This window comes from Archocentrus centrarchus, chromosome 5 (assembly GCF_007364275.1).
Source record: "Archocentrus centrarchus isolate MPI-CPG fArcCen1 chromosome 5, fArcCen1, whole genome shotgun sequence".
Lineage (NCBI taxonomy): Eukaryota > Metazoa > Chordata > Actinopteri > Cichliformes > Cichlidae > Archocentrus > Archocentrus centrarchus.
Window position 1 is genome coordinate 29610284 of NC_044350.1, and position 26480 is coordinate 29636763.

The window sequence follows — 26480 nt, forward strand, 5'->3', positions numbered from 1 at the left end:
GCCCTTCAGTTGACCATCAACTGTGTGTCAAAGCATCATCAGAAATGGTCTCAATGGAAGGGTGGCTATCAAGAAGTCATTCCTAAGAAAGAGAAACGCTAAATTACACAAGAACTGGACTCAAAATCAGTGGTAACAGGTCAGATTGTTTTCAAAATGTACAAAGAAGGTCAGGAGATGAGAGGAGGTAGAGCAGTGAGTATCTACAGCCATCTGTAAAACACGTGGAGGGTCCGTCAGGATTTGTGGCAGCTTATCAGCCAGTGGTGTTGGAGAGCTTGTCAAAACTGATGGAATTATGAACACAGAATGCAAAACATCTGATTGGTGGTGGCTTCATTTTTTCAGAATGACAATGACAAACACACCGCCAATGCAAAAGCATACCTAGATAGAAGAACATTTGATGGAACACTATCATCCTCTCCCTGAGCCCTGATCTCAACATTACTGAAGCAGTGTGGGATCATCTTGACACAGAACAAAAGGCAGCCAACATCCAAAGAGCTTTGGAAGTAAGTCAAGATGCTTGGAGAACTACTGCTGAAGACTGCTTAAAGAAATTAAAGCAAGCTGCCTTAGAGATTACAGGCTGTGTTCAAGAATAAAGGTGGTCATACCAAATATTGACTCTCAAGCTCATTAGATTTGCAAATACTGTTTTTACCTTATATACTGTATTTCCATGTATGTTTGCACGTTTCGATATATCACTGCACCTATTTCACCTTTTTCCTAGCAAAATTTAGAGAAATAAGGACTGGCTCAGTATTGTATACTTGTGGGTTGGGTAGGAATAAAATACTGCAGCCCTTAAGCCTTAATCCCAGACGAGCTGTTCAAAATCTGATCAGACTTAAGATGTAAGAAGCAGGCATAGATTACACTGGGTTTTAAAAACAGAAATGCTCAGAGTCTTGTTGATTTAAAGATTAATACAGAGAAAGGACATAATAACTAAATTTGTTTTAGAAATAAAAATCTGTCTTCTGTACCACACGGCGGGCGGACGTACGTAAACTGAGGCGCTTGTGCGTAATTACATAAGTTATACGTATGTTCACGTGCTATACGTCAGTCCCACTGAGGCGAGCAGGGAGTTAACGGCAGGTAAGACAACAAAATAACTTATCTCGCTGTCGTATTGTTCTGTGCGCCCTCCCGGGGTTAGGCTTGTCAGTAGAGAAGTAACTGATTTTTTCGATGGTTAAAGGAAATGCGTGGAAAAACAGTTCACTTAGAGCCAAGTTAATGGGCAGGTTAGCATGCTAACGTTAGCAGGTGGCACACGGTACGGTTAGCTAGCAGAAATGTGTTCACCCGGGCTCAGAGTAACTGTTGCTAACACAGCGACTATCTGAGCTATAATGAGAGTCAGCTCCCTTAGATTTTCTAAAATTTCGAGCCCAACTGGGACTTCCTTTTTTTTTCTTTGCCTTTTTTTTCCTTATTTAAAAAAAAACAACAACACACTGCTGTGTGTTTGTGTTACTGTTGAGTGAAGTGTAACTGCCAGAACAAAGAAACCAAAACAAAGCGACGTCGCTGTCAGGTGTTTTTACTCTCTTACGATTCATCAGCACTTCATTTGTTATGCGTGGCCTGATGGCAGCATTGTGATGTAGCTGCGAGCACAATGTAGGTTATCCGCCATCCTAATGTCTGATGTGCAGCATTGCCTAACAAATATGTTTACTGTTAGAAGCTAATGTAGCTTACAGCAGCAGTACATCTAACCCCGAAAAAAACATGTCCCAAAACAGTCAAAGATTGGCTTATTTATGTGTCATGCAAATCACACTCTTTCCCACATAATCACCTCTTCGCATATATGATGAAGTCCAGTTTCAGTTCAGATCTGATGCTGCTTTGGAGCAGTGGTTTTCAAACATTTTGTGCAAAACAATTGGCCAAAATTTCAAGGCACAGCTATAGTCCCATCATTGGCTGCACTGATGTTGCAAATGTGTTCTCAAACTATCAAAAGTGCCCATTTATTACAGCTGGGAAATACCAAAGTGAATTGTACATTGAGGAATAAATAAAGTTTTCCGAATCTATAATCAAAAGAACCACTGGCATGTAAGATGGCATTGAGACCATAAGCAGCGTCTCTGTGGCCAAAGAGCTCTAGTTTTGTCTCATCTGACCAAAGGACTTGTTTCCAGTATACATAATCTTTCTCCAGGTTGTCCTTGACATACTTCGGTCTGGGTTGAAGGTGTTTCTTCTGCAGAAGTGGAGTTTTTCCTGATCTGCAACCTTGCAGATCTTCTTTGAGACCACAAGTCCCAACTTGTCTAAGTCATTCACTGGTGTCTTGGCAGTTGTTCTGGAGTCTTTAGACACTCTCTCACTAGTTTTCTTTCCACAGTCTTTGAAATGTTTTGCTTCCTCGCTCTGCCAGGCTTGTTCTTTACTGTGTGGCACTCTGAATCACACTCCATTTTTTGACACTTGGAAATGCTGTGATAACTTTTCATATCCATCTTTTGTTTTTGGCATAATGCTTTCCCAAGTGACCGCTCAAACCCTTATTGAAGTTTTTATACTGTGTGGAAATTGGAAGATAACCCTCAGTTTTAACTTGATTTTACAAGTTTTGAACATTACAAAGTTAAAGCACATCATTGCACAGCAGTGGTTTGTGCTTTGAGTCAATAAAAAGATCATTTTTTTTCAGAGGGATAGTAATCTTGACCCTGGTGTTTTTTTCTTAAATTATTCTGTTATTGTGCGCAAATATAAATAATGTATGCTTTTTAAAGAAAACTAGTATGCGTATACTATGCTTAACCCTTGGGAGATCCTTTAAAAAACTTACTTTCGTGATCCTAAGGACAAAATGTGTCCTCTTCCCAAAAACCGTTGTAAAAATATTATAAAGTAATATTTTTTTCCACTTTAAATGATATAGTCTTTTAGAACTACTTCAGCCTGACACATAGATACCAAATATTATATACTTTTTGAAAATTTGTAACCCTTTATAGGCCCATTTACTTACACAGTGCCACTGTGTTTTCATGGACAAAAATTAAAAAAACTCAAATAATTTCCATAAAATGTATTTTGGGGACTATTGGATTATTATTTTTATTAGGCCCTGAGATGAGTCACTGATTGGCATCAACATTATTTTTCATGCATTTTTTGTTTTTCTACAGTATCAGGTTTTGTGAAAAACTTGCATTCGTGATCCTAAGGACACATACTTTCCTCTACCCAAAAACTGTTGTAAAAATATTATGAAGTAATATTTTTTTCCACTTAAATGATATAGTCTTTTAGAACTACTTCAACCTGACACATAGATATCAAATATTATATACTTTTTGAAAATTTTTAACCCTTTATAGGCCCATTTACTTACACAGTGCCACTGTGTTTTCATGGACAAAAATTAAAAAACTCAAATAATTTCCATAAAATGTATTTTGGAGACTATTGGATTATTATTTTTATTAGGCCCTGAGATGAGTCACTGATTGGCATCAACATTATTTTTCATGCATTTTTTTTTTTTCTACAGTATCAGGTTTTGTGAAAAACTTGCATTCGTGATCCTAAGGACACATACTGTCCTCTACCCAAATACTGTTGTAAAAATATTATGCAGTAATATTTTTTTCCACTTTAAATGATATAGTCTTTTAAAACTACTTCAGCCTGACACATAGATACCAAATATTATATACTTTTTGAAAATTTTTAACCCTTTATAGGCCCATTTACTTACACAGTGCCACTGTGTTTTCATGGACAAAAATTTAAAAACTCAAATAATTTCCATAAAATGTATTTTGGAGACTATTGGATTATTATTTTTATTAGGCCCTGAGATGAGTCACTGATTGGCATCAACATTATATATGAAGTAATATTTTTTTCCACTTTAAATGATCCAGTCTTTTAAAACTTGAAATAAACAGCTTGAAATAAATATATCAAATATTGCATATATTTTTGGGTATTTTAACCCTTCAAATGCCAGTATTCTTACATACCGCCACTGTTTTTTTTTTTATCAAACATCCAAATAACTAAAATCATTTACATAAAATACATTTTACGGAGGAGAGGAACATGGCGGTGCAAATGTTAGCACTGTTGGCACACACCAAGAAGATAAGAAGGTCCTGGGTTCAAATCCACCTTCTGCCTGGGGCCTTACTGGGTGGAGTTTTCATGTTATCCACATGTATGTGTGGGTTCTCTTAGGGGACTCCAGCTTCCTACCACAGTCCAAAGACATGGAATTTGTAGGGATAAGTCATTTGGTGATTTTGAATTGCCCATCGATGTGAAGGGTTATCTGTCTCTCTGTCTTGGCCCTGTGACAGGCTGGTGACCTGTGCAGGGTGTACCCTCCCTCTCGCCCTATGGCAGCTGGGATAGGCTCCAGACCCTCTGTGACGCAGAATTGGATAAGTGGAACCAAATGAATGGAATATTTGATTTTTATTAGGCCATGAGATGGTAAATGATTGGCAGCAATATGTTTTTTCATGCATTTTTTTGTTTTTCCTGCAGTGACAAATAAAAGAAAATCATACTTGAGGTTCTGAGGACAAAAAATGTCACCTTCTCAAAAACTGCTGTAAAAATATAGAGCAAAAGAGAAAGACGTGAGAGACAGGGTGAGTGAGAGACAGACAGGGTGGGTGAGAGACAGACAGGATGGGACAGTGTAGAGCTATATGTCTGTCTGATTGTGAGAGTCCAGCTAAGGTAAAGCGGAGACTGTAAATGGACAGACTGTGGGGGTCTTTGCATGTAAAATGCATGTAAAATTCCCATATTTGCATGTAAAATTCACGCTGCTTCTTACTTCTACATTTACTGATGAGAGAGGGGCCTGCAGCAGCACCTTGTAGATTTGAGTTGATTCATTTTTTGACCTGTAAACACCATGCCATGTGCTGTAAAATCTTGTCATCTCCAAAAGGGCTAATCCTGCACTACTGTTCATTCTTATAGCCATGGCTGCAGTGCAGGTGTATAATCTACCTGAGCGAGAACCAGAACAAAGTCCAATTTTGTTTTGGTTCTTGCTGCTGAGGCCTCTTTAAAGCACTGAAAGGTCCCTCATTGTTTATTATTCTTGAATTAGGTTTATAAAGCAGAACCTGGCCTTCAAAGAGAAAAGACTTGAAGTTGGACATCACACACACACACACACACACACACACACACACACACACACACACACACACACACACGTGCACATGCATGCCCGTGCACACATATACGATGATCCAACATCAATGGTGACACACACTTATTATTTCGGGAGCAAGAAAACCTTGCAGAAAACAGTAAAAAGTGTGTAATTTTGATGCATGCATTGAATGGTTAAAAAAGTAGCGCCACCTGGTGGACACATATAAAAATCAAAAATTCAAAGTCAGTAGTCCAAAATAAAATCTTAATGAAAAAGATTGCATTGGTTTATGTGAAGATAAATGTGTGATCAAAAATGCAATTTTCAATGGTTTTGAATGGGACATTTTGTGTCCCTAGGATAACGAGTGTGACTTTTTGAATTGCTAAGCTAATTTAGGCTATTTTTAAAAACTGATTTGACAGTTCTAAAATTTGTTGAAAATTATTAACCTTTGGCAAGTTTGAGTTATGTTCAATCAGCACAGACAAAATGGCAGGCAAATTTAAAAAACAAAACGCAAAATGTCCCTAAGATCTCCTAAGGGTTAAATGCTTTTGCTCTTTTAAAATTTGGAAAAAAAATTGACAAACTAACTTTAATAGGGTGACTAATAATTTTGTCATCTGTACTTGAAGACTCATTCATATCATTTATTTGATAAAGACTTCAGTGTAACTTTAGATAAACATTAAATGCTACAGTGTAATACACAAGGAAGTCTCAATTTGATGAATCACTATACTTGAACACACAAAACACATGGCACTCTAACATGATATAACACGATAAAAGGGAAATCTAAAAGCAGCTCCTCTGGTTAGAAGTTTAATTTGTCTTTTAAAATAAATGCAATAAATTTTATATTTGAAGTTAATTATTCTGTCTTTGAAGGATCACTGTTGTACAGATCAGCTGGTTGGTTTCAGAGATGTTGTGTAACGGGTCTGTTCCGTGATCGTATAGGTTGCAGAAGAAGACAGCTCACTCATGTGACTTGAGATATTTATTTTCTGCAGAAGAGATTAAAACCACATTAATCCACTTCTGTCTGCCTTTTTCCATGCACTCTGCTCCCTCAGCAGCGCAGAACAACACTGTGTGTAACATATTTTCTTTCTTTTTAAATTCAAGCTTTAACAAATTTCCTCACAAAGTAACAAGAGGAGAAAAACGCCACCTAGTGGCCACATTAACATATAATGCGGGGGGGCAGAGTTAAAGAAATGAATGGAAATAAAACATATAACTTAAAATAAAAGCACATACCTGCAGAAGAGATTAAAACCACATTAATCCACTTCTGTCTGCCTTTTTCCATGCACTCTGCTCCTAAACATGTAAACAAAAGCGGTATCTAAGCCACTTGTGCTGCATGAATATACACTGGACGGCGAACTAGTGGTCATGTTCGCGCAAAAAAGATCGACAAGAAAAACATCTATAAAAGTTATAACAGTGGTCTAAACAGCCCAGAAATGCCTCACAACATACAAATAAACAATGGTAAACAACATGTGCCAGAGGTTTCTGCATACATAGCTACTTTCATGAAGAAAACAATGATAAATCACAGCAGCAAATTTTCCCGCGACTTACCCTCAGCAGCGCAGAACAACACTGTGAGGGGAAGGGGGAGGGGGGAAGCTACACACGCTAGGGAGGGCTAAGGAAGCCCAGGAGACACAAACGAGGCAGAGTGCAGGAAGGCATTACCCACAAGCTAAATCAATAAAACAATGACAAATTAAAAACAGCCCAGTGAGATAAAATTCACAAATACTCAACATAACATGAATTAGAAATAATAATTAATGAAGTTCATTTTTAACTCTGTTACACTCACCCCCACTGAATTTTATCGAACATGAGCACCAACCACACAGCATACATCATCGAAGACAATGCGAGTCCACAGATTACCTGGGGTTGACAATAGAAACACAGACAACTAATGTATCCCATAAGGATGAAGTGGTATGAGGGCAGCGCCTATCCCTCAATCCAGCAACTGTCTACAGGGTGCCTTGTACACCCCACAAGACCCCAACATATAGCATAGTGCATTCACAGTACCCATTACACAGTACAGAATGAAAACATTTTAACATCTCATCCAAACAAAAATGGCAGACCCAGAAAGATTATAGGTCAGTTGGTTAAGAAATTAATCAGTAAAAGCCTGGAACATAGATTTGCAGGCAGCTTTAACATCGAACTTGTTCTGAACAACATCCTGCCTGGACATAGTTTGTATGAGCCTGGTCACTGGTTTGACTAGGCGGCCGAATCTGGACCTGACCTGCGTCTGTGTAGTACATCCATCACAGTGCATAGCTGAGGTGTGATCAACAGTATGCAGAATGTCTGGAGCATCGTCTGTGTGAGCCACAACACTAAGGTGCCGTTTACATGAAGCCGTTTTCACTGGAAACGGTGTCGTTTTGATGCGTTTCAGCCTTTCGTTTACACGATGGCGTTTCAGAAACGATCTGCGTTTACACGAGGACATGTGAAACGATGAAAACGATGTAGTTCCCATGCCAGGCCACAAGTTGGCGTTGGTTTTCTCTTTGCAAAGTTTGTTTACGCAAGACGCGCATGCGTAGAGTGACACAGTAGGTAGTGCGGCAAATTGTTCATTACTTACAAAACGGCCAATGTGAGAGGTTTTGTGTGGACCGATGATGAGGTTGGATCGCTGCTGCACACAACGCTGAATTACAAAACGGTAAAAACACAGGAAAAGCATAAGAAGCACTCGTGAATCCGCGAGTACTGTTTATCAGTTTGCGCGTGCGCGAAAAACTGGCCGTCGCAACCATAGTGCGCATGTGCGAGTCGAGCGTTTTCAAATCACCCCGGTTTCAAGTGTTTACACGAAAACGCAAGCCGGTGCGTTTCTGAAACGCTCCACTCTGGACCCCGTTTCTGAAACACATCGTTTTCACTCTGTTGTCGTGTAAACAGAAGGCCGAAACGCATCAAAACGACACTGTTGTCGTGTAAACGCAAGGCCGAAACGCATCAAAACGACACCGTTTCAAAATGAAAACGGTCTCGTGTAAACGGCACCTAAGAGCGGGGTCAGGTCTTCTCACACCTGCTGGGATGTCAGTCACAGACACCGGGGCAGAGTTGCCACCCACAGATCGAACAGTCGTGTGGCTCTCAGGTAATATTGAGCAGTGTTTGAGGTCAGAGGTCATGCTCAGTAAGTCAGCAACATCCCCAACTGATGAATTGGGTGCAGACAGCTGTGTTATCCATTCAATGGTTCTCCTCTCAGAATCCACAGGTTCCGAATCAGATAAAGGGTTCTCTTCCTCTTCCACAACTTCAGGCGAGTCCCCAATACTGCCACGATCACAGCTCACACTTGCTTCATGAAGAGTCCTTTTGTCACTCTCATCCAAGACTCCTCCATCTCCTCCAATGTCGTCGGATTCAGTGGCTGAAGAGGCATTAGCAGACAGTGAAGCAGAGTCAGATACATCACAAGTGGGATCCACAGGGAGGAAGCTGACCAGCATGAGCAGGTTCCTGTGAACCACCTTCTCCTGTCCAGTGACTGTGTCACAGATCCTGTAAGTATGTGTTGCTGGGTTAACATCCGTCACGGTGTAAATGGTTGATTCCCACCGGTCGGCGAGCTTCCTCTTGCCCCTCTCTTTTTGTTGGCTAGGAGTACTCTGTCACCGACAGTAATGCTGGTACCCTTAACCCTCCTGTTGTACAACTGAGCATGTCTGCTCTGCTCTTTGGAAGCATGGTCCTGAGCAATCATCATCGCCTCCTTCAGGTCGCTGGCGAGGCATGCCACATACTTGTCATAGTTCCCCACGGCAGAGTCATCAAGGACGGCATGGAAGAGGACATCGACAGGCAGGCGAGGAACCCGACCAAACATGAGGTAAAAGGGGGGGATAGCCTGTTGTCTCATGGACTGCACAGTTATACATAAAGGCTAGTGTCTGCAACCGTCTTGGCCAGTCAGCTTTCTCTTCAGGGGACAATGCCCGGATCATGCCACCCAACGTTCGATTGAACCGCTCCGCGCTCCCGTTCCCCATTGGATGATATGGGGTAGTATGGGACTTTTTGACACCTGAAACCCTGAGGAGCTCACTTATCAGCTGACTTTCAAAGTTAGCCCCTTGGTCGCTATGAATCCTCTCAGGAAAGCCAAAGACACAGAAATAACGGTCCCAGAGAACCCTCGCCACCTGTTTAGCTGTTTGGTCTCTGCATGGAAATGCTTGAGCCATTCTTGTAAAATGGTCAGTAATTACTAAGACGTCGACAGATCTGTTTCTGGAGTCTTCAGCAGACCAAAAATCAATACATACAAGTTCGAGCGGCCTGGTTGATGTTATAGTCTCCAATGGAGCTCTACCTTCAGGCTCGATGGACTTGCTGACAATACATCGCTGACAATGTCGAACATGTTCTCTGACATCCCTGTCCAGATTCAACCAGAAAAATCTCTGCCTCGTTAAGCTGAGGCTCCTGAACTGAGCCTGATGACCTGCTCGGTCATGAACCCCGTGAAGCACCTCGGTTTTGAGTGAGTCGGGGACAATGTATTGGAATCTCTTCGCCTTGGTTTTCTGGTCCCGAGAAATCCTGTATAGCACACCGTTTCGTACAGTTAGCTTGTCCCAGTGCTTTAAATATTTTGTTACAGAAACAGATTCTTTAAATCTTTCTCTCCTAGAGGGCCTCCTCCGCCTCTCAACATAGTGCAGAACATGAGAGAGAGTTCTGTCTTCCAACTGTCTGTCGCGGAGTTCTTTTTCAGTGTAGGCAGGTAGGGTGTCTTGTCCGGATGGAATGAACTGAGGTAGATGCTGCAATAGTTCAATGGCACGGGTTCTTGGACCAGCATCCCACTCAATGTGTGAGCGTAATACAGCAGACACATCCTCCCTCGCAACAGTCTCGGGGAGCACTTGTAGTGGGCTGCATGTTGATTGGACGTTAACACTCAACGAGGAGGATTCTTTGTGACCACTGGATGACCGAAAGGCATTCTGGACAGAGGAGTTTGACATATCCCTAACTTCAGTGAGAAGATTGGCGTAAGGTTCAGCAAGCAGCCTGTGACCAACAGTCTCCTGAACAAATGGCACACGACTAAGTGCATCGGCCACAATGTTTTGCTGACCTGGGATGTACTTGATATCAAAGTCGTAACTCGCCAATTTAGCCACCCAGCGTTGTTCACAGCAGTCTAGTTTCGGCTTCGTCAGGACATGAGTTAATGGATTGTTATCAGTCCAGACTGTAAATTTGTGACCTTTCAGCCAGTGGCTGAACTTGTCACAGATAGACCACTTCAATGCCAGAAACTCCAACCTATGAGCTGGGTAGTTCTTTTGTGACTGGGACAAAGACTTGCTGGCAAAAGCAATGGGCCTGGCTCGTGTCTCGCCCTCCTGGACCTGAGACAGAACAGCACCTATGCCATCCAAGGATGCATCAGTGGACAGCACGAAAGGACGAGTGAAATCTGGGTGAGCCAAGACAACGCTTTGTGTCAGTGAGGACTTGAGGTGTTCAAATGCATGTTCTTGTTCCAGTTTCCAGTCGGAGGCATGTAATTTCCTGGCTGACAGTTTATTGTGTTGGTGTTTGCCTTTCCTTCTGCCACCCTTTAGCAGATCAAACAGCGGCTTGGCAATGGCAGAGTACCTGGGTACAAAATGTTGGTAGTAGTTGATCATCCCCAAAAAGGATCTTATCCGCTTCTGAGATGGAGTCACACCATCTGGTTCCATGAGTTGGGCAGCTGTCATTTTTGAGATGGTCTCAACCTTGCTGGGGTCTGTTGAAACACCGTGTTCATCAATGATATGGCCAAGAAACTTAACAGACCTCCTGAGGAAGAAACACTTTTTGGGGGCCAGTTTCAAATTGTGGCTATGTAGCCTAGAAAACACCATTTCCAGACGTTGCAAGGCGGTCTCCTCATTAGGTGCAAACACCAACAGATCATCCAAATAGCAAAGTAGGCTTAGATAGTTCTGGTCTCCAAATATGCTGGTCATCATGCGCATGAAACTCCCAGGACTGTTGCAGAGACCTTGCGGCAGGCGGTTGTATTCATATAAGCCCATAGGAGTGGTGAAGGCTGAATACTTCCTGTCATCCTCGTGTAATGGCATGTTGTAGAACCCAGAGGTCAAATCCATTGTACTGAACAGACTGTTTCCTCCCAGTGCTGCCAGACAATCTGCCTGATGAGGAAGAGGATGGGCATCCCTCAAGGTTCTCCTGTTCAACCAGCGAAAGTCTGTACAGATGCGGAGATCTCCATTTTTTTTCCACACCAGCACCAAGGGTGATGCGTATTCGCTTGTGGATTTTCTGATGATTTCCTTTTCTTCCATTTCACTCAGTACTTGGCGCAGCTTCTGGTACTGGCCAGGGGGCACTCGCCTGTATGGAAGCCGGAAAGGTCTGCTGTCAGAGAGGTTTATGCGGTGCACAAAACCCTTCGCTTCCCCACAGTCAAGATGGTGGCGGGAAAATAAACTCTCATACTGCAAAACAAGGTTAGCCATTCTAGTCCTGCAGTCCTCAGAAACTTCACAAGACTCGACATCGACATCACCGAGCCCAACTGATTTGAGCCTGTCTTTGGCCAAACTGGCATCTGCAGCGGGTGACCTGGCAGATTGAGGGCAACAAGCAAGTGGAACCTCTGAGCACTCAGCACCACCCATGTCCTCCAGGGCCACAACAGTGTAGACATCAGCCAGTTTTGCGTTGCGTCTCAACAACACAGGTCTGTCAGACATATTAATGAGCTTTAATGGGACCCACCTGTCTCCCCACAATGTAGTCACAATCTTTGCAACCAAAATACCTCTGGGCGCTGAGCGGGATGATGTGAGCTCCGTCATGATGGTGCCGCCTGGAGACACGGGAGTGTTTTTGGGCAGTTTCCCCCACACAAGATATTCTCGCCCAGGCTCAAGGCAAGTAGCTGAGTTACATCTCACAGTGCCGACCTTATGAGGAACATCTCCACCTTTCCAGGGATTGAGACCAGACAGCATGGATAGGAAGTGTTCAGTTTCTGGATCCCCAGATGAGCAGGGGGCAGACACTGTTTTCCAGTAAGACTCACAAAGCTTGGACTGATGTAGGATGTGTTTTATGACATTAGTGCCTAGTATCAAATCATCATGCTGGCCCGGAACAACGAGTGTGGGGACCACCATTTTACAACCATATACTTCCATTTCCACATCAAAAGCACATTTAGGCTTAACACGGAGTCCACCACATCCAACTAAGACCACATCAACATCAATTAGCTTTTGTTCAGTTATTACACCAGCCTCTCTAAGCTTCATTTCAGCTGCCTCACTGATGCTGCAGGCCATCGAACCACTGTCCAACATTCCACCCATCTTAAATGTCCCACCCATGTTCACAGAAGTGTAGAAAAGACTGTCACTGCTGCCTACTCGGTGAACATTCTGGTAAACAACAACTCCAGAGCCACTACAAGAATCTTTCTCTGATGCGTATAAAGTCTCAGCATCTGACATGTCATCAATGTGGGAGCTTGTGATGTGACCTGCACTGCCTCCCTCCAAATACAGGTCTGCTAGTTTCCCTCCGACTGGTGTTGGGAAGGCTTATTTGCAGGACAGTTCAGTTTAGTGTGGCCAGGAGCAAAACAGGCAAAACACAGTCTCTTAGACATGCAGTGTGACGTCGTGGTGTGACTTGAGTCGTTACAGACTCTGCAACCTGTCTCTCTGGTGCGTTGCTCACGATGTGCACGCTGGGACCTCCCACCCCGAGTAGGAGTATCACGCTGCTGCATTCTCTCCATCACCTGTTGAAACATGTCAACCATTCGGGCGAGAAGTCTCTCTTCTGACTGTTGAAGATGTTGTGTAACAACTGGAACAGTGTCTTGGCTCTGACCATCCTGGGAGCCACCTTGGAATGAGGCCAAAGCTGGAGATGAGTATGAAGGACGGTCTGCCCGATGTTGAGATTGGCGAAGGGAGGCTGACGATAGAGAGCTGGGGGTGTTACAATGCTCATAAGCTGCCAGGCTAGGTGACGCTGGGCCGGGCTGCTCGGGAGTAATGGCAGCGACCTGACTTCTTAGCTGTGGGGCATTAGTGGTTCTGCCAGCTGCCCTCAACTCTCTCTGGTAGTCATCAATCCTTAGCTGAACATCACGTGAAGTCCACTCATGAATTGGTTTGCACTTCAAAATGCAGGACAACTCAGGGTCAGGGCAGTGTTTGACAAACATGAGAGCCACTTCATCATTCATGCTCTCCGTCTGCTTCCCACGTTTACGCTGGCCGTCAAGAGCTAGGTCTGCTGCCTTGTTTAGTCTTATCCAATAGTCAACGGGATTCTCCCTGTGTCTGGGCAGAGTGGCATAGAAGTCGGCGAGAGGGAGACATGAGGTGGCTTCACTGAAGTAATGGAGGAGAACGTCATATATCAGTTCAGGATTCTCCTTGACATCCAATGAGGGATCACTACGCAAAGCAATCTGTACCACATCCTTGGCTTTGCCCATTAAGTGGCACATGATCTCTTCTGCTTGACTACAGGTAGGTATGTCTTGTTTTCTGAGGTGCATTTTAGTCAAGTCAATCCAGTCTCGGATTGAGCAGTTGTCAGTGTTGTCGCCTCTGTATGGCTGGAGTATCCTATCAGGTTTAACATGGACTGTCACATGAGGTAGGTCATGTCTGTTACTGTCGCAGTATGAGTTCTGAGTGGCAAGGGTAGGCTCAGGTTCACTCTTTGTGTTTACAACACCAGCTGACATTAGTTTGGAAACAATTGACTCACCAATTTGTGCCCCTAACTGTCCAACCATGTCTGTGAGGTGATGGAGGGCATCAACATCGCTGCGGGGTGTGGAAGTAGGAGGATTCTCCCCCATCAACCCATCAATAGAGGTACAAGCCTGGCTCTGACCTAGCCCTGATTCTGTGCAACCATCATATGAGAGCTTTGAATGTCCCACAGCCCCACTGTCAGCAGGATCGCTGAACCATACACCCCTACCTTTAGGTAACTTAGGAGTAGCAAACCTATCCATTGCTAACACACTGGCTACCATTAACTACCAACTGTACCACAGGTGTATTCACAAATAGAAAGAGAAAAAAAAAAAACAAAACAAAAAAACAAAGCAGAACAATCATCCAAACAGGAGCAAAAGTTAAAAAAAAAAATCACACACTATGAACCCCTTTTTTTTTTTTTTTTTTTTTTGTTTTTTCACTCAATGATTGCAAAAGAATAGCGTTGTAACTCAGAGTCTATTATTAACCTGACCACAAAAGGATCTTGAAACGTCGATCTGGCCAGCTGCACAGCATCCACGGTGAAAAGCGTCGAGCTGATCTGTAGATCCAAAGGGTCACGGCACCAGTGTAACGGGTCTGTTCCGTGATCGTATAGGTTGCAGAAGAAGACAGCTCACTCATGTGACTTGAGATATTTATTTTCTGCAGAAGAGATTAAAACCACATTAATCCACTTCTGTCTGCCTTTTTCCATGCACTCTGCTCCCTCAGCAGCGCAGAACAACACTGTGTGTAACATATTTTCTTTCTTTTTAAATTCAAGCTTTAACAAATTTCCTCACAAAGTAACAAGAGGAGAAAAACGCCACCTAGTGGCCACATTAACATATAATGCGGGGGGGCAGAGTTAAAGAAATGAATGGAAATAAAACATATAACTTAAAATAAAAGCACATACCTGCAGAAGAGATTAAAACCACATTAATCCACTTCTGTCTGCCTTTTTCCATGCACTCTGCTCCTAAACATGTAAACAAAAGCGGTATCTAAGCCACTTGTGCTGCATGAATATACACTGGACGGCGAACTAGTGGTCATGTTCGCGCAAAAAAGATCGACAAGAAAAACATCTATAAAAGTTATAACAGTGGTCTAAACAGCCCAGAAATGCCTCACAACATACAAATAAACAATGGTAAACAACATGTGCCAGAGGTTTCTGCATACATAGCTACTTTCATGAAGAAAACAATGATAAATCACAGCAGCAAATTTTCCCGCGACTTACCCTCAGCAGCGCAGAACAACACTGTGAGGGGAAGGGGGAGGGGGGAAGCTACACACGCTAGGGAGGGCTAAGGAAGCCCAGGAGACACAAACGAGGCAGAGTGCAGGAAGGCATTACCCACAAGCTAAATCAATAAAACAATGACAAATTAAAAACAGCCCAGTGAGATAAAATTCACAAATACTCAACATAACATGAATTAGAAATAATAATTAATGAAGTTCATTTTTAACTCTGTTACAGTTGCATTAAGGATTAATGCATTCTTCAGAGGGTACTTCACGTAGTCTTAGTAATCATCCATGGAGGGCCCAGGTTTCCAGCTTAGCCATGATATTTTCTCGCATTCAACATACCAGTTGTTACTGGGGCTTGGTACCCAGGCTTGGAGTGTGAGGATGACCTGACGTCCTGGCTCCCCCTTGCCATAGAAGTTGTGTTGTACCTCATCTGACTCTAGTTGCAATAGCACTTTCTTCTTGTAGATGTTGGAACACTGAGCTACTAGTTGTTTTGATGTGAATCTAGATGATGAGTCCATATGTCCCACATCCTTGTCACATAACCCCTTTCACTGGGGTACCACGGGTATCACTCATATTTGAGATGCAGGAAGTAGACCACAGCCAGGGTTCGAACCCTGGTGTCCCATGTTAAAGGTGGCGATCTCACCACTACACTGTATAAATTCCTGCTATTCTCTTGAAGTTTGTATTTTTATTTTGTGGTTATTTGTTTGTTTGTTTTTTTAATAGTGATTTAGTATGGTTTTATTTTTATTTTCATCTAAGTAAAGTGAACCCTGCAGTGATGCAATTGGTTGGACCCAAGACTCACATTTGGAGTGTTTTGCAAACCATTTAATGGGGAAGGTAATTTTTTGCTAAACATTAAAATGAAAGCAGCAGATGTATGAATATTTACCAGATTTGAATAACATTTGATACAGTCCACCTAGGCTCTTATAGTTATTTGTGAATGAAAATGTTGTCTTTACAGCAAGCTGTCAGTCTACACAACAAATGTGTATAAAGTTCTTCCCAGGAACTTGCAGTTTAAGTGATATGATATCGCATGTTTTTGCAGGCAGGATGTTGCGGCTTCGCTGTAAGACCAAAAATGGGAGCCACATAATGCAGGGCTTGACTCATCAGTCCTGTGTGCAGGAGCTGAAGAGCAAGGTGGAGGAGCTGACTGGTATTCCCTGTGATGTGCAGAAAATTATGGTCGGATACCCACCCTCCAGTCTTGACCTTCGAAATGGAGACGCTCACCTCAAGGACTACCCCATCAAATCAGGTATGCTGGCAGGCATCCAACATGTGTAGAAAACATGTACTAAATTCATCTTTTTATGGTTTGACCATTTTAATTGTGCGAGTCAACATTTTTGTAAGAATTTATATACCTGTGATGACAGGTTAAAAATTGAAGCACGATTTTAGAGGAAGTGGTCTTTATAACGTCTCCTTTTAATTGCTGATAATTACAAGGAGCTCAGAGGGAAAATGATGGTGTGTTTTTTAATCCAGCTCTCATCTGTTACATTGGGGTGTGGGCAGAAATATTAGAAGTAGAATTTTTTGTTATTGGGCAAACTGACTTTTAATTTCTTTGTATGAGGCAGACATTTTAAATCTGTGCAAAATATTCAGTTACCATTCAGAAGGTAATGTTTTTCCTTTTCCCTTTCCAAACCAAAGTCTGACCAAGATGAACAGTGTTGTCATTGGTGTGTCGTCCTCTACAGGAGACACACTCATCGTTGAGGAGGAAAAAAACAAGCCAAAGCCTCAGGCTCTTCCCGCTGTCACTAAAGGACCTAATCTGGAAATGTCACCTGTGCTGGCACGCCGAGTGGTCCCAGCTGACAACTCCTGCCTCTTCACCAGTGTTTATTACGTGGTGGAAGGTGGAGTGTATGACCCCGCCTGTGCCCCTGAGATGCGAGGTCTCATCGCCCAGATAGTCTCGAGTGACCCTGCGGCTTATTCTGAAGCAGTGCTGGGGAAAACCAATGAGGAGTACTGCACCTGGATAAGACGTGATGACACCTGGGGAGGAGCCATCGAGGTGTCCATCCTGTCTAAGTTTTACCAGTGTGAGATCTGCGTAGTGGACACTCAGACAGTGCGAGTAGACAGATTTGGGGAGGATGCAGGCTACCACAAACGCGTTTTGCTGATCTATGATGGCATCCACTATGACCCACTGCAGAAAGAGATCCCCGGATCCAACACCCCGCCCCAGACTATCTTTTCAACCACAGACGACGTAATCCTGGCCCAGGCCCTCGAGCTGGCAGATGAGGCTCGCCGGAAGCGGCAGTTCACAGACGTTAACCGCTTTGCATTGCGCTGCATGGTGTGCCAGATGGGCTTGGTGGGACAAAAGGAGGCTCGTGAGCACGCCAAGGAGACAGGCCACACTAATTTCGGTGAAGTGTGAAAGTCTTGTCGTCTTTTCTTTCCTCTCTCACGAATACAACAACCACCAACCCCCCCCCCCCCCCCCCCCCCGTCTGGCAACTCTGTTGGTCTGTCTGCTTGTGTGATCCTCTACCTCACATTATCTGGCAACATCTTTGGAGACACTGCAGGTACTGTGTTCAGCCTCTTACCTGCTCAGTATTACTTTTTAACTACTGTCAGTTCTTACAGTCAGAAATGCTACTGCAGTGCTCCGATGTGATTAAACCATAATGTTCAGATCTGTTTTACTGGGTCAGGATGCAAAAAATTCTTAGGATTTGTTTTGATCTGTTAAGATTACTCATCGACCAGGTTGCACTGACATAAACCAAATTGGATGATGTGTCGTCAATTAGAAAAAGCAACAAATTGGCAGAACTAGACAAGACGAAGATGTATGAACAAAGAAGTTTAAAACAACCACTAAGAATTATTTGCACTATTATGACTGCATTCACTTTTGTCTTAAACACAGCACACAGAGTTTGACTGTTATTCATGATGTTGGTTATGTAGCATGTTTTTTTGTTTTTTTTGTTATGTTTTGTTTTGTTTTTTATTCTTACATTAATTAGCTCAACTTTAAATGTCTGAATAGTTCAGCACAGATGGCCTGGGTTAATGCTGAGCTGGATTCATCTATAGGGTCACTCCATGAAAACTCAGTCAGTGCCTCCTACCTAAACGCTTCGATTGGGGGTGTAATAACTTTAGCGTAGTAATGGAGTCTCACAGTACACAGAGGTGGCTCAAAATTTGAGTTTATATTATCTTTAGGCTGAGAAAGGATGACAGCTAGAAGATGATCCTGTATCAAAATGTAGGTAAAAATTAAACCTTTCATAGGCCATAACATTTTCTGTTACTCTACATCATCAATGTTAAATGGATGAAATCAATGATGTGTCCCTATATAATAAAGCTAAAAACTATACAAAAACTATGCTGAACAAAAATGTGATTTTTTTTTTTTTTTTTGGTTTTAGATTGGGACACTTGGAGTGGGTGTAAAAGTGATTTGATTTCAGTTTTTAACAAAACTTAACTGTGTTTTTCAGCCCTGAAAATTTAATGTGTACTTAAGAATTTGAGGGCTCGAAAATGCTGTAAAAATTAAGGCATCTTACAAAGCATCAAATTTAGCTGGAAGAGTTCTCATAGCATGAAGGTAAAATTGTCCATGGCTTCATTAAATATGCCAGTGTTATTGTACAAAAACCCCAGCTGATTCTGAGGGGATCAGGTGGGAACTTTTCTCAGATTTGAGTGATTTTTTTTTTTTTTTGTTTGTTTGTTTGTTTGTTTTTTTTTTTTTTAAATGAAGTGACAAATGTGCCATTTGTGACATCAATCTGAATTTGAGCTGTGGTCAAGTGAATTGAGATTGTGCATTTTAAATACAGTATCATATTGCAAAAGCTGGTTAAAAATTTGCTTAAATACATATGTGGATTTCTTTTGTTTTTTGGATGTTGCAACATTCTTCATGAGTGCGCTTGTTTTAAATAAGACAGCCCACCCCTCAAAAAAAATACAAAGTTCATGGTGCTGTAAATGAAATATTTTACAAAATCTGTAGCTCATCATTTTTCATAATGTGTGCCACAGGTTTTGAGGAGTGTTACTTTTTTTAAAATTATTATTCTAGTGCACAAGTTTCAAATGCTGTAAGAACTTTAATTTGTTTTTTGTTTAAATTACTGTATACTTTGAACAAATCAAGGTAAGAGATGCAGTGTTTTGAGATGATTTTTGCTCTTTAACTGCTCATTATGTCATTTGCTAATAAACATGAAATATTTCCATCTCACGTTTGTAGCTCTAAAGTCGATGGATGAATTATGAGTTATTATTTACTGAATTGTGTGTGTTATCCAAAAACTGCCCTTCTTGTATTGGTTGTTCTGGTTTTGTTTGTTTTTTTTTTCTCCCCACCACAACAGGAGTCTGTTCTCCACCATCTCTTTGCTAATTTCTTTGACACACACACACACACTGGCTGTAGTGGTGAAATAAGCACTTATTTATGTTAAACTTCAGGTAAAAAGTGATCAGAGATTGATAACTGTGGTTAGTTCTCATTGTGGCAAAAACAGTGTTTCGATGGCAGAGTTGTTGCCAAAAAAAAGCTTCATGGCAGAGCCTTGACTGGACTTGAACTTGGTTCAGATTCATGTGGTGGTGGGAATCAGTGAAAGGCAAAGGAACAATTTGCTTTTTTGTTTGTATGATTTTTTTTTTTCCTCATCTCTTACTTTAGGTACATTAATCACTGTTTACTATGTAATAATTAACTTGCATAAAGATGAAATGATGAAATGGCTTTGTTGCATTCTACCATGTTCTCATGATTAACAATAACAGTGAATGTTGCACACAAAGCACTACAGAATAAACTGGATTTACTTGATTTTTTTTTTCTTTTCCAGTGTTGTGTCACAATTAAAGGTTATAGCAAACAGTGCTGTGTGCAAGTTATTTTGTGTCAACTGTTTGCTATATTTGTTTGGTTTACTAATGCCTACACAAGTTTAATTGCTGCAGTGCTTGATGAATAAAGTAAAACAAACTGGTAACAAAGAGCTGAGTAGTTTTCCTTGTGATAAAACTCAAGCTGTGATAATAAATCTTTTAATTGTTCATAAAACCCATACTTTTGACAATATTGCAAACCTCTTTAACTGTATGAACATGTGTACCTTTGTGAGTAAAGCTCACTATACACAAAGTTATGTGTTCACACATGCGTAAATTTACTTTTTGGGACAGTTTTTGATTGATTACAGGTTTAAATGTTATTTACTTCCCTGTTCTCAATTTGCTTTTTTTTTTTTTTTTTTTTTTTTTTAAATTAGGCAGTAAAGTGAATGATTGGGTTCGGAAATATTAGCGGCGAACAACTTAAAGGTAACCTGTAGTGGCTTTATAGCGCAGTGGCTTACACAACATCCCCGGTTCGATCCCGGGAGTAGACACAAGTCCCTTTGGGGTTGCGTCAGAAAGGGCACCCGGCGTAAAAATCCGCCAAACCAAATATGCGGAGATCCTTTGTGAATAAGGAAGCAGCCGGAAGTAGCTCAAGTTTAAAGGCAGGGTTTGTGTTGCTTCATGGATCAGTATTGATTAACTGCATCCCTAAACTATTTAAAGACACTAAGAAGCCCCACCCGCCACATTCCTCGCGTGCAGTATCAGTGAAATTTTACTTTCTTGCAGCTCTACCTCGTCTGAGGCAGTGTCTGTGAACCAACATTGTATGCAGCAGTAAACAGCACCTGCTTTTGTAGCTCTTTTTTAATAAATAAAGAAGAAAAACGACAACGCAATAATAAACAGGATGACTAATCCAGTGTGTGTCTTCTTTGAAAAACCACATAGACATAGAGTAGTTATCTGTCATTCGGCCAATGACAGCAAAAATGCAATTAATTTAAGGAAATCAAATTATTCACTGCTTTTTAGCGGACGGCACACGGCTCACAGAGTTAGAAATGGATTGCTGTTTGTAAAAACGACGACGAGGGCTCGCGTGGCTTAAGGAGAATGGTGCTCTCTGATTGGCTACAGGCTTAAAGGACAAAGTCCCTTTTCCAGGTGTCTCTGAGGCGCGCGCTCACCTTGTCTTCAGCGGCATGCGGAGCAGGATATGGGTGACTACCGTGCACAGCCTCGGACAGGTATGGCTTCATTTGCTTAATAAATAAAACTGTGTTGTCCGGTAATTCAAGTTAAAAGTAGTTAATATTCTTTTTATTTGCTAGATAATATAGGCGCTTGGCCGCTATTAAAATAATTTACTGCTCATGTCAGTTATTTATTTATTTATTTGTTGGTTTTGTTTTTCTTACATCTTAGACTAGACCAGAATGCTCAGACTTTAATTCATAAACTTTTCGTTGAGGGGATTTTTATGGAGATTTGGGGCTGATAATGTTAGTTACAAAAAAACCCAGACTTGGACTCAGGAATGAAGGCAGAGTGTGGAAGGCTTGGTTACAGTCGCCAAAATGAACAATGACAATTTCACCTATTACACAACCTCCTCCAAAGACCTTAATAAAAGCTTAGCCAGGTGCTCTTTTACAACCACAATGACAACAGAACTCTAACTGTGCCATTGCACCACAGATACTTTCCAAAGAGTCTGACACAGCAGTTAAGTTTATTGCTTTGACTTGTGCATCACAGTCTTATGATAGCTAAACTCACCCTGTTTTTTGTTTTTTGTTTTTGTCTGTTTGATTTTTTTTTTTGCTACTGTGTTGATAGGTGCAGCTATAATACTGTAATAACACGTTGATAAATGTTCATCAGGTTAATATCTATCTACAGTTTAATTTTTTTTTCTTTTTTAGCAGAGTAGCTGCGACCCATATATATAATAGGCCATCATAGCTGCAGTCCAAATCCTATCAGGTCAAATTACAATAAATGTTATCACTGAATCATATCCTGATCTGCAACTTTACATATTGGTCTGGCTATAGGGACTTTACCATTTTAAGGGGATGGGATGATATGGTAAAGCATGAACAGTGCACAGAAGTGCTTTTGTGCCTCCGCTGGCCTGTCTGGCAGACCTTGCGTCTCAGGTGTTGAAACTTATCCAAAAGTGAATTTCTTTTCACCAGGGTCAAACAGGACTTCCTTTATTCTCAAAATCCAGCTATGCTACAATAGCCATATAAATGAAACATTTACTAATACAAGGCTGCTACAGCTTGGTCGAACTGGATATCATATAGCCTTCAGGAGATGATTGCTTCTGCCTTCCACTCCCTCTGAAACTGATCTGGTAAAGGAAGATTAGGAGTGGCATGTGTGCTGTAATCCAAGTCACGTGTAGTGATAGGACTAGTTAGATATCTGCTAGAAGCACACTCAGCTATGATAACCTGTCATTCATCCATATAGAGCTTTCAGTGCTTAAAATAAAGCTGTGGCTTGCTGTTGTTTAGTTGCACGATCAGGTATGAAGTCCACAATGCAGGTCATAGTGGATATCAGAAAGTTTACAGATTCTTGTGTGCAATGGTGTGTATCAGTTTTGACCCAAATATCAAACACAACACACCCAAACTGTACACATTACTGTAGTCTGTAGTTACATAAATAACTACAGACTAATTTTAATCCTTGACTGATACGGATCTAAGCTGTAGTTATTTCTGTATTTGGCTGTTTGAAAAATTATTTAGTAATAGTGAACATAACCAGCCTTATCTGGATATGACCTCAATGCTTTGATGCTGATTGCCTTTTATACACATCAGATGATTGTCATTCCACTCCTTGCATAACTGCGTGCATTTATTCATATCAGATGTGCCGCTTACTTGACTCCAGGCTGCACTCTGTATCGCTGTTTATTTATTAACATACCAGGGACTAAATTTCTTTACAATTAGAAGAAAATATCAGCACAAAAATTAAAAGGAGACTTGGTCACAGCGTGAACAGACTCAATGGTCAGTGCTTTGCTTTTTGCATATAATGTGGTTTGATTGACGAATATTTACAGATTTTTATTTGTTTTGAAAGTAAAAAGGTTAGCTGTGCCGATGACTAGCTTTGACGTATCCTTCTCACAGTCTCAAATGTGACTTATTTCAATTTTTCTTAGCAATTTGGTTGATTATTTATATAAAAAGGAAGACATCCTTAAAGATTCTCAGTTTTTTGTCAAATTATGCCTTTCTACACTGTTCATGGTAATGGTAATTGCTACAAAAGGTTAACATTAGATAACACAAATGCAGCTGTGGGGTAAACAGGAGATTCTCAGAAAGGACTTTGTTTTTTATGGTTCTGTGGAAAATGGTCTATAGGGCCATAAAGAATAAATTACATGGGTAAACAATTAATATGGTTCAGTAAGAAAATACTGCTTTTGAGTCCTTTTTTAAAAAAAAAAAAAAATCTCTTTGCTAAGAGTAACAGTTTCAGTAGTAATTTTACTCTCCATTTCAGACTGAAACAACAGCGTGTGTCACTAACCCTGGAAAAGTAGGCTACTAAGATGCCCAAAAGTGATACTTGGCTAGGTGACACTGGACTGCAGACGATGAATGGCATGGACAGTGCTGGCAGCTGTGACAGTGTGGTCAGTGCTAATTCTGGCTTTGTGAGTAACCAAGCTTACCCTCTTCAATCTAAGAATACTTCTAATAGAACTACACATTAAGTACTGAGGCAAAAACAATGCTGATAACAGTGGTGTAACATAAAAGCTAAAAGATGCATCTGATTTCATTTTTATGTGTCTATTTCTTGGTTAGAGATCTCTCATTGTGGAGTTCTTTTCTAAATGAAAGCCCTGCTTTATTGCATTTCAGAGTGATGATAGTCTGGAGCACTTGTCTGCTGAGGAGAAGGCCTGTCTCATGTTTTTGGAAGAGACTATTGAGTCTTTGGATACCGAGGAGGACAGCGGACTCTCCAATGACGAGCCTGATCGATTGCCCAGCCCTGGCAGCCTCACTACTAAAGTGGCTGACCTGTCAGCCTCCATGAGCAAAAGCAAGCTCGATGGTGAGTTAATCCCTGGGCGAACAGATGCAGAATTAGTGACACGGTATTCAGTGAAATACTTTGAAGGTAAATGTGCAGTATTTCTAGTGACAAATGCATACTTGTTTGACTTTCAGACTCACAGACATCAACCAATCACCAGAAACCAATCAACAAAAATGCTGACACCAAGCCCATGCACAGCTACCTGGTTCCTACCCCTCTTGTTGTTGCAATCAGTGCTCCCTGTTCTGTACTCGGTACTAAACCGGGCACTCCTGCAGTCCAAACGGTCTCCTCCAAGCCTCAGTTTGAATCTAAAAACAACAAACCAGGCTACAAAGACAACCAGAAAGCAATTGTTCCCCCAGTACCTTCAGAGGCTGATGTTATACCTCCTTCCACAAAACCCTCAGTGAGGACAGCTGAAGGTCCTTTACCTAGAGGACCTCTGTCCTATGAGGCACTAGCACATTTGCGGAGGAGTGCCTCCACAAAGAAGACCCCTTTATGCCCCACAGTTGATCATACTATAGACTTAGACAAGGGTCTTTCTGCTCCAGTTGAAGGCCCAACACTCAGAAATCTGCCAAGACCTGACAGACCCTGGTCAGAGGTTTCTAGGTCTAAGAAAAGCCCTCCAGTTGTGCCCCCCAAACCCAAAAAGATTCCTGCCAACATATCTGCAAAAACACAAAATGAAGCATCTCTAATCACAGATTCTTCACACAGTGTCAAGAATGCAGCAGATCCCCAGGTAGTGAGAGTGGAAGCTTTGCAGAAGCTGGGGCTCCTGAAAGACCAAGAGCCAGAAAATGATAAAGTAGCTCCATTGCCTCCACCCAAACTTAACTCCTCCTTGGATGTAACAACTGACAGGTTTACAAGAGGTCCAGCTAATTGTAATCCATCAAGGAGTGAATTATTTTGTAACTCTCAAGTGCCCAAAGAATCCAAGAACAGGCCTCTGCAGACCAGTGCCAATTTGCATCAGTACACCAGACACAACCAGCAGCCTGTGTCAGCATCACATCCTGCTCAATCCTATGGGCAGAGGACGGCTAATCCGGAGCGCTCTGCTACCCTAGAAAACCACAGAAGTAGTGGAAACTGCTCTGAACCACAAAGCATCAAATCAGCCAAGCCAGCAATGATGACCGCCACCACCGCAGCTCCCCCAGTACCCCAGAAAACCTCAAATTTAGTAGGCTACACCGTGATGGTGGTGCCTGGGATGGGAGGTGATCGAAAAGAGGCTCTCAAAAAGCTTGGACTTCTCAAAGACTGAAACAGCAGATGCTTGCTGGTGTAAATGCAATGCTCAGAAAGAACACAACAGCACGATCAGCTTAAAGAGAGTTAGAGCATTAAGTGGAAATCTGGCACTTGGCACTTTGTCAAATTAAAGCAGGAGAGGAATTTTTTAAAGGGCTATACCAGCACTTACAATGTAGAACATATAGTCATCTAAAAGGTAGTTTTTTGTTTTTTTTTTAATTCAAAATCATTTTCATGCACTCACAAGACTGGTATCTTAATCTATTGCCATCGTAACAAAATGTTGTTATAGAAATTTTAAACCCAACAGGCATAAGACATCAAATCAAAGACATGCACATGGGTGTGCCTAAATCAGCAGAATTTATATCTTACTCATTGTTTTACAATTCACAGATGTGCCTGTAAGTGGGTTTTTTTGAGTACATTTCTTGGAGCGAAGCCTCAAAGCACCATATCAGTTCATGCAGTCTTTTAATGTCATGACATTTTGAAAGAGCTTGGGGATGATTTTTCAGTACTTGTCTCCAAAACGAGATCTTGTGCATCAATCGTTTTTCTACTATTTTTTTTTTTTTACAGTGGATTAAAGAGTGTTCAAATGTGTTTATGTAACAGCCTTCATTGTTTAAAAACTGAAAATGTGAACGGTTACGCAGAATGAAAAACAACAATGATCTAATCATTTCTATCTATTCCACAATGTCAATGAATGTCACTGAAAATAAAGTTTACATATACAGTAATATACTGCATACTAAGCCATTCATCCATCTTTTTCTGCTTATTCGAAGTTGTGCCATCAGAACAGCAGACTAAGTCCAGATGTCCTTCTTCCCAGCAATGTTTCCCAGTTCCTCTTGGAGGATGCTGAGGCATTCCCAGGTCAGATCAGATTGATTATATGGACAAAAGCACTGGCCCACACCTCTAAAACTTTTAATTCAATTCGCTTCAATTCCACT

At 41.5% G+C, this 26480-nt stretch overlaps 2 protein-coding genes across 4 annotated transcripts; both read left to right on the forward strand.

Moving 5' to 3' along the window:
- The first annotated feature begins 1065 nt into the window (after window positions 1-1065).
- yod1 (YOD1 deubiquitinase) lies at window positions 1066-20188 on the forward strand. 2 transcript variants are annotated; one of them, XM_030729118.1, is made up of 3 exons: window positions 1066-1110; window positions 16343-16555; window positions 17007-20188. In XM_030729118.1, exons 2-3 carry the CDS (start codon window positions 16348-16350, stop codon window positions 17702-17704), a joined length of 906 nt encoding a protein of 301 aa, XP_030584978.1. In that variant the 5' UTR covers window positions 1066-1110; window positions 16343-16347; the 3' UTR covers window positions 17705-20188. The 2 variants fall into 2 exon arrangements, with proteins under 2 accessions (XP_030584978.1, XP_030584979.1); XM_030729119.1 differs by lacking the exon at window positions 1066-1110 and having other exon boundaries at window positions 16422-16555; window positions 16960-20188.
- Window positions 20189-21323: 1135 nt separating this feature from the next.
- Window positions 21324-26248, forward strand: LOC115780373 (specifically androgen-regulated gene protein). Of its 2 annotated transcripts, none has more exons than XM_030729529.1 (4): window positions 21324-21404; window positions 23698-23851; window positions 24063-24258; window positions 24375-26248. In XM_030729529.1, exons 2-4 carry the CDS (start codon window positions 23747-23749, stop codon window positions 25523-25525), a joined length of 1452 nt encoding a protein of 483 aa, XP_030585389.1. In that variant the 5' UTR covers window positions 21324-21404; window positions 23698-23746; the 3' UTR covers window positions 25526-26248. The 2 variants fall into 2 exon arrangements, with proteins under 2 accessions (XP_030585389.1, XP_030585390.1); XM_030729530.1 differs by having other exon boundaries at window positions 23698-23830.
- Window positions 26249-26480: the final 232 nt, after the last annotated feature.